The following is an 8,732-nucleotide window of genomic DNA, read 5'->3' on the forward strand; positions in this document are numbered from 1 at the left end:
TGTCTTAACAGCAGTGTAGGCCCCTGGGCACAGCAATGCACTGGGCCCCCTGCCCACCCATCAGCGGCAGCTTTGATGTCCCACGGGCAGTAGGGGGGTTCTATCTTTCGCTCAGCATGTAGGAACTGAAGAAATCATTTCTGCTAATTACTCCTTTACTGCACAGATGGGGCAGGAAGGAGAACACTAAACTATAGAAGAGGACATTGCGCTGAATGAAGGGGCCAGGGTACATGACTTCCAGGGTGGTAGGGGGTGTTTAATACACAGGGGAAGGGTCAATAGTTGAGTGGGCTTAATATTCATAATTTTCTTGTGGGAGGGCAGCTTGCTTTACTGCAGATATCTCCAGTTCCTGGAAATAGATTTCCTAGCTTTAATGGGATAAAAAAAAAAAATAGAGAGGTACTGGGGACTTTCAGGAGGTACTGGGGACTTGGAAATCAGAGTTCAGGAGCCAGAGCAATCCACCAACGAAAACTGCATATTAGGCATGTGGAGCTGGAACAGGGACCAGCTGCTTGAAAGCTGATATCTCTGGTTCTGGGCACAGTAGAGACAAGCTGCCAGTGTTCACCACAAAAGGAGAGTCCCAGCTTCTGGAGTATGCCCTCAGAAAAACTCTAAGTCAGACAGAACTCAAGATATCAGGCTGGAGAGAGCAATTAAGAGGCTTGGATGGGGACCACTGCTTTGAAGTCAGATATCTCCGGTTCCTCAGGGCCGATTTTCAAAAATCTGGTACCCTTGGAAAGAGGGGACCCTCAGCTATCAGGATAGTGCCCTTATACTCCTGGGGCCCTTGGGCAAGAGCCCATTGAGCCCATACAAAAAGACGGCCCTAGCTGTGATGCGGAGAAGGATGGGTACTGGAGGAAGGGTAAGTGGGTGGTGAACTGAAGGTGAAAGGGAGATGAGGAGCAGGTGCTTGAGGTTCTGGCCCAAGAACGTTCCATTCTGGTGTCAGTTGTCCTGAGAGTGTTTGGTACAAAACCTGACACCAGGCGCTTGCACTCTACTTGCTGCTGCGCAGAAACCTTACGCATAGTTTTGCTCAGATATGATGCAAAGTCATCAAATTCATCTGGTTTCCAGAGCAGCTATGAATGGGCCTCCAATAGTAGCAGCCTTCTACAAATTTTGTTTTCCGTGGCTTCCTCCTGGCAGCCTGTCGCTGTGGAGAGGTTGGTTCCTCTGGTGAGGTGTTGATGAGGGCAGGGGTACGGCTGAGGTCTTCTTCAGGTGTCTGTAGGTCTTGTGACTGTAGTGTAAAGAAAAACATATTTAGTGAATATTCAAACATTTTTTTTTCTTTTACAGTTCCCTACAAGTGTGGCAGAATGGCAAGCTATTGAAGAGGACTTTGATAGGCGCTGGAATTTCCCAAACTGTGGTGGTGGTGCGATAGACAGGAAATATGTGCGCATCACCAAACCCACCAACAGCGGTTCGGACTACTTCAATTATAAAGGCTACTTTAGCATTGTTCTCATGGCAGTGGTCAATGCAAACTATGAATTTATTTTCCTGGATGTTGGGAAAAATGGTCGTTGCTCGGATGATGGATCGTTGAAAAATACGCGCTTCTATGATAGGCTCACCACCAACTCCATTCATCTGCCGCCTGTTGAGCAAACAAAGAATGGCGTGGGATTTGTGTTCGTGGCAGATGAGGCATTCGCACTGCACGAACACATAATGAAGCCCTATCCACAAAGAGTCCTGAACCCCAATAGGCGCATTTTTAACTACCGCCTTTCTAGGGCCCGCAGGGTTGTTGAGAATGCATTTGGCATTCTCAGCAACCGGTTCAGAATCTTCCACAAACCCATTAACATGAGGCTGGACAAACTTGACTGTATAGTAACAGCATGTTGTATACTACACAACATGCTCCATCCCAAGGCCACGAGGCAAATGCCTTTGCTCCCTGCAGGACCGGAAGACCCCAACCAGCCAGTGGTGACAGCGCTGATTTCCTCGGTGGGACCACCTGCAGCAACTTTACGTGGCACTGCAAGGGCAAAAGAGGTCAGGAAAAAATATAATGCCTTCTTCAATGGAGAAGGAGCTATGGCATGGCAGGAGGAATGTATAAGGTAAAAACAATTTAAAAAGCAACTTATTCCTTCGGCCTCATCCACATCCAGACTTCCCTCCTCTGACTCAGCTATCACCACTAGGGACTCTTTAGCTGACCTTTTCTCCAGGAGGAAGTGGAGATCTTTGTAGTACCACAGCTGCGGCACATACACCTTGTCTGCACCAGCCCCTGACCTCTTGGACTCCTCCACCTTGTGGTTCTCTTTGACAAAGACTGTCCATAAACTGGCGATTTTCTTAAGGACCCAGGCCACAGAGGCAGCAAAGTAGGTAGGCTTGGAGTACTCCACCATACGGGTATAAGCAGCCTCCCTCTTCTGTTTGTTGCTGTAGTCTGAGGACGTTAGCCACAGACACTCCTCCTCATGGTACATGGTGATAAAGCAGGAAAGAAAATCGCGGCTTTCATAGGACATCTGCAAAATGCAAAAAAAGGAAAATTAATACACATGAAAAAAGTTCCATTATTTTGGTTAAATAAAGTTTGTTTTCTAGTTACTGGTGTGAGTTATCTGAAATATGTTGAGAGAATACATTAGTGTGCAGGGTGCAGCAGCATAATGGTGGGCTGTGGCTTGCAGTGGCGCAGTTTAATGGCGTTTAGGGCGCGGCCGCCTGGGGCTTACAGTGGGGCAGCATTTTGGGCAGTGGGCCAGTATAATGGTGTGTGCAGCAGCATAATGGTGGGCAGTGGTCGTAAAACAGCATAATAATCATTGGTGGCCAGTGGCGCAGTATAATGGCATTTAGGGCGCGGCCGCCTGAGGCTTGTAGTGGGGCAGCATTTTGGGCAGTGGGCCAGTATAATGGTGCAGCAGCATAATGGTGGGCAGTGGTGGTAAAACAGCATAATAATCATAGGTGACCAGTGGCACAGTATAATGGCATTTAGGGCGCGGCCGCCTGAGGCTTGCAGTGGGGCAGTATTTTGGGCAGTGGGCCAGTATAATGGTGGGTGCAGCAGCATAATGGTGGGCTGTGGTGGTAAAACAGCATAATAATCATAGGTGGCCAGTGACGCAGTATAAGGGCGTTTAAGGCGCGGCCGCCTGAGGCTTGCAGTGGGGCAGTATTTTGGGCAGTGGGCCAGTATAATGGTGGGTGCAGCAGCATAATGGTGGGCAGTGGTGGTAAAACAGCATAATAATCATTGATGGCCAGTGATATAGCCTGCCTACCTTGTCCGGTCTGTCTGGGAGCTCAGCAGCGTGCTTGCAGCCTCCTTTCCAGTTATGTGCGCAGTGAGGGGAAGAGGAGTGTCCAGGAAGTCGGCTCCTGTCTTCACATATCGCACATCGCAGTGTGATGAATCGAAAGTGGTAAGAAACAGCATGCGATCGCACCGTGATTCAATAAATATTAAGTACAGCACATACTATCTTGAGACGCGAGATTCGACCGGCATACCCGCACATCGCGTCGAAAGGTACCTAAAATGTGCATACAATCCTTCGAATTCTCGCACAGATCCAGTCGAAATCGAAGGGTAGCACCGATTATCTCACAAGTGTATGGGCACCATAAGATATCAATATTTGGTAGTGATGGGAGAAAATATGTGAGATGTCGCTTTGGGGAAGAGGTACATCCAGATTGCATTCAAGTGACAACAAAGAATCCTACAAGTGTTATGATGTGGGCATGTATGACAGCAGATGCTGTAGGCTGCCTTCATGTCATAGATAGCACATGTTTTGTTCATATGTTTGTAAATCCAGTCATCAGGACACAGAGACATGTGAGTTCGCTGCTGTGCTGTTTATTCCCACACCAACTCCAGGCACACTGCACACTGGACCACCCACTTCCCAGCATCCCCCTGGTCCCAGGGACCACCACTGAAGATTCAGGCTTACACAGATTAGTAAGGGAGTGTCTACAAATATAAGCATTCTAATACACTAACATCACATCCTCTTTTCTTTAAAGATAAGCCCTGTACGCTTCAATACAACAATTAACAACATCATATTAAGAACATCATCTAACACGTTTCAATGAGTCTCTCAGGTCTGCGTATTTCCCTTTTGGGTCTTTCATACACAGTCTGCGTTTCATCGACCATCTAGGACCTTTCTAGAATCGTGGTTTGTTCACCATTATCAGGATCATCATACATGTCAGATGAAGGGTATTCTTCAGTCATGTTGTCTTCATTATGGTTAGGTTGAGATCTTAAATCCACCCGATTTCTTCTTACTTCTGTTCCACGTTCTGTACGTATAGTATAGGATCTTGGTGCTACTTGTGCTTGCACAATACCTTTCTGCACCCAAATACCTTTCTCATGATCTCTGAGACGGACTTGGTCACCCGATTTTAGATCAGATAAGCTTTTTGCTCGCCTGTCATGGAACAGTTTCTGTTTCGCCCGCCTGTTGACGTTCTTTACTCAGTCTGACCAACGCTGAGTTATGTGTATTAAGCAGTTCATCATGTATCGTGAGATTTGCTCTAATCATCCTTCCCATCAGCATTTGTGCAGGAGAAAGTCCATTCTGTAAAGGTGTACTGCGGTAGATTAAAAGACTTTTGTAAAAATCTTCTTTACCTTCTTGAGCTTTTTTCATGAGACTCTTTACAGTTTTTACTGAACTTTCCACCAACCCATTTGAGCATGGATAGTGGGGACTTGACATAGTATGGACAAATTCCCACTCATCAGCAAATTGTCTAAATTCAGCACTGGAAAACTGAGGACCATTGTCAGTGAATACTTCCATAGGAACACCATGCCTTGCAAAGATTGACTTCATGCAATTGATTACGGCTTTACTAGTAGTTGTATGTAGTGTCTTCACCTCAGGGTAGTTAGAGTAATAATCAGTCACGACAATGTACGTTTTCCCATTACAATCAAACAAATCTGCGCCAACTTTCTCGTATGGTCTCTCTGGCACTGTGTGAGGACTCAGTGGCTCGACTTGTTGTTTCGGTCTATACGTAAGACATAATTCACATGTAGCTGTAGTCTGTGCTATGTCTTGGTTCATTCTTGGCCAATACATAACTTCACGCGCTCTCCGCTTACATTTTTCTTCTCCTAAGTGGCCTTCATGTATCTTGCACAGCATAGTTTTTCTTAGTCGTGCAGGTACGACAAACCTATTGCCTTTGTAAATAATACCATCGACAACTGTAAGGTCACTGCGGTACATCCAATAATCATGGATAGACAGCGGGCACGCATGTTTTTCTGCTGGCCAACCTTTCAGAATGATATATTTCAACACTTTCATTGTGTCATCTGTCTCAGTTTCTTTCCTAATCTGTTCTTGTCTTGCAAGAGACACTGGTAGAGAAGCAACGATCAAATTAACATAGGCTTCTATCTCTTCATCCATCAGACTTTTGGAACCTTCACTTTTGTCCACAGCACGAGAAAGTGTATCAGCAATGTACATGTATTTGCCGGGACAGTACAGCAAGTGTACATCATATTTCTGTAGTCTGATAAGCATTTGTTGAATTCTCATGGGACAGTCATGCAATGATTTAGTCATGATAGCTACCAATGGCTTGTGGTCAGTTTCCACTGTAAATGTTTGACCATATACAAACTGATGAAATCGCTCACATGCATATGTGATCGCTAGAAGTTCTTTTTCTATCTGAGCATACCTTGTTTCAGCACTTGTCAGTGCTCTTGATGCATAGATTACTGGTTGCCATGTATCCTCATGTTCTTGTAACAGCACTGAGCCTAGGCCAAATTGCGAAGCATCTGCTGAAATTCTTATTCTTTTCGCAGGATCAAAGAATTTTAGCACTGGTTGCTCTGTAATGATCTGTTTCAAGTTTTGCCAACTTTCTTCATGTTCATGTGACCACATCCACTCTTTATCTTTGTCCAACAACCATCTAAGAGAAGGTCAACCGTAGTAAAGAAAAGTTTTTCAAACCAGCGCTCCAAACCAGCAGTGCTGCAACTTCCGCTGAAGTGGTCACCCCCACTTCCGAAAAACCGATAAACAATTCACAAGATGCAGATGTGCGCACCCCCTGGGGTAGTACGGGATTAATACTCTCTGCTCCTGCTGCCTTGTGGGAATGATAGAACTTTCTATCATTCCCTTTTGATTTTTAAGGAAGGATTTAAATATTTGACTGTTTCCTATGAAGTTAATATTCAAGTATTAATCCCGTACTACCCCGGGGGGTGCGCACATCTGCATCTTGTGAATTGTTTAACCATCTAAGAGAGGCTGTTCGTTCAGAGAGTTGAGAAATAAACTTTCCTAAGTAAGTAATCATTCCTAGGAATCTTCTGACGTCATCTTTGCTGTTAGGACGTTCCATGTTCACTATGGCTGATATTTTCCTTGGGTCTGGTTTTACACCTTGATCCGAGACCACGTCGCCCATAAAGGTAAGTGTATTCACGCCAAATTCACATTTGTGAATTTGACCGGCAGCCACAGTGGACTGACAGCGGCAAGGTAGCGGCAGCAGAGCAGGGAGAGCACCTCTCCAGCGCCTCCCTGCTTTGCATGCCTTTGCTGAGCATGTTGCATTGGCCCTGGGTTAGGGGTTACCAGCGCTGCAAGTATGGCAGTACTGGGCGGTACGGCGTACTGGTAAGAAATTCCCAGCCGGTACGCCGTACCGACAGGTCGTCCACCATACCTGCATCCCGCTGGCTGCTGTGTGAGGGGAGGAGAGCGCAACACCTCTCCTGCCCCTCAATTCATAGTGATGACCGCGGTCTCCGGCAGCTGCGCGGTGGTTATATCAATAAGGCACCGGTGTGCTAGCCAATCAGAGCTCGCGGACCGGCAGCTGCGGCTCCTGATTGGCTGCCAGTCCGTGAGCTCTGATTGGCTAACGAACCGGCGCCTCATTTGACATACCCGCTGCCGGAGAGGAGACCGGACTTCACGGGGGTATTTGTATATCTGGCACTGTGGGGGCATTTGTGTATCTGCCACTGTAGGGTAATTTGTATCTGGCACTGCGGGGGCATTTGTGTATCTGGCACTGCGGGGGGATTTGTGTACCTGGCACTGTGGGGGCATTTGTGCATCTGGCACTGTGGGGCAATGTATATCTGGCACTGTGGGGGCATTTGTGTATCTGGCACTGTGGGGCAATGTATATCTGACACTGGGACAATGTGTATCTGACACTGGGACATTTGTGTATCTGGCACTGTGGGGCAATGTGTATCTGGCACTGTGTGGCAATGTGTATCTGGCACTATGGGGGCATTTGTGTATCTGGCACTGTGGGGCAATGTGTATCTGGCACTGTGGGGCAATATTTATCTGGCACTGTGGGGGCATTCGTGTATCTGGCACTGTGGGGGCATTTGTGTATCTGGCACTCTGGGGCAATGCATATCTGGCACTGTGGGACAACATGTATCTGGCACTATTGGGGTCATATGTGTATCTGCCCCCCCCCCCCCCCCCCCCCCATATGTGTATCATGCACCATGTGGCATTTGGCCACACCCATTTTTTTGGCGCACACAGTACCTATAAGACGTTTTTTTCTACTTGCACCACTGGAGGTTATGGATAGTGTGAGGTTTGAGGTTAGGGAAACATAGTTTATAGGTTATAGAACATAGATAATGCAAGGAGCATTGTAGTGACCGCCAGATAAAGCAGAGAGCATATCAATATCCGGCAGCTAATGCAGAAACTATTGCAGTGACAGCCAGAAAATACAGAGAGCATCACAATGACCACCACATAATATAGACATCATTCCAGAGACAGCCAAACAGGGGCGTTTTAAGAGAGGAGGAGGCCCGTGTTCAGCCTCCTCCGTTCGGGCCCCCACCTCTCTGCTTGGAGCGCTGTAGAGTCTGAGCTCTAGAGGGCTCAGCCTCTACTGTGCATGCGCAGATCTCTGGGAAAATGGCGCGGTGGCCATTTTCCCTGAGATTTCACTACTGCGCATGCGCAGAACTCCGTGAAAATGGCCACTGAGCCATTTTCACAGAGTTCTAATAGCACTTTGGATGCCAGCGCTGGACTTCGGAGGGGTGAGTATTTTAAAAATGGGTGCAGTGTGTGCGGTGGGGGCCCCCTCTCGACTCAGGGGCCTGTGCACCGCACACACTGCACCCATTATAGAAATGCCAGTGTAGCCAAATAATGTGGAGAGCATCAAAGTGACTGCCAGATAATACAGAGAATAATGAGTTGCAGAAAGTCCAAGCAGAATTATGCCCTATGTGCAAGCTTTGTCCCCGCTCAATGCCAGGGTACAGGTCCAACCCTCGGCCCTTAAGAACAGATACTACACAAATGCCTATATGAACAGTTATACCACAGAGAATTTACAGTATCAGTGGTTGATCTATAACAGGGGTGGGCAATTATTTCAGCTGAGGGGCCACTTGACACTTTCCTGTCAGTTTTCGAGGGCCGCACACAAGATATCAGCTCCCCTATGTGCCAAGAATATAGGGACGTGGCTTCATGGGGAAGGGGTGTGGCCAAAAAATAATACAGATTCATTTTAGGCTGCACAATAGTCTCCATTATTCAAATTACGCCACACAGTAGCGCCACTTACACACATTACAGCAGGTAGAGCCCCTGTCACACATTACGCCAGGTAGAGCTCTCTTTTACACATTACAGCAGGTAGAGCCCCCTTTTACACATTACGGAAGG

At 47.1% G+C, this 8,732-nt stretch overlaps 1 protein-coding gene across 1 annotated transcript in view; it reads left to right on the top strand.

Annotated features, from left to right (window-relative positions):
* Nucleotides 1-2,547, top strand: part of LOC134999310 (uncharacterized) — a 35,908-nt gene extending 33,361 nt beyond the window's left edge. Inside the window, exon 4 of the mRNA XM_063951417.1 lies at nt 1,321-2,547. Coding sequence (XP_063807487.1) covers nt 1,321-2,103 — 783 coding nt within the window. The 3' untranslated portion in view covers nt 2,104-2,547. The remainder of the gene's footprint in view (nt 1-1,320) is intronic.
* The last annotated feature ends 6,185 nt before the right edge of the window (nt 2,548-8,732 follow it).

This window comes from Pseudophryne corroboree, chromosome 2 (assembly GCF_028390025.1).
Source record: "Pseudophryne corroboree isolate aPseCor3 chromosome 2, aPseCor3.hap2, whole genome shotgun sequence".
NCBI lineage: Eukaryota > Metazoa > Chordata > Amphibia > Anura > Myobatrachidae > Pseudophryne > Pseudophryne corroboree.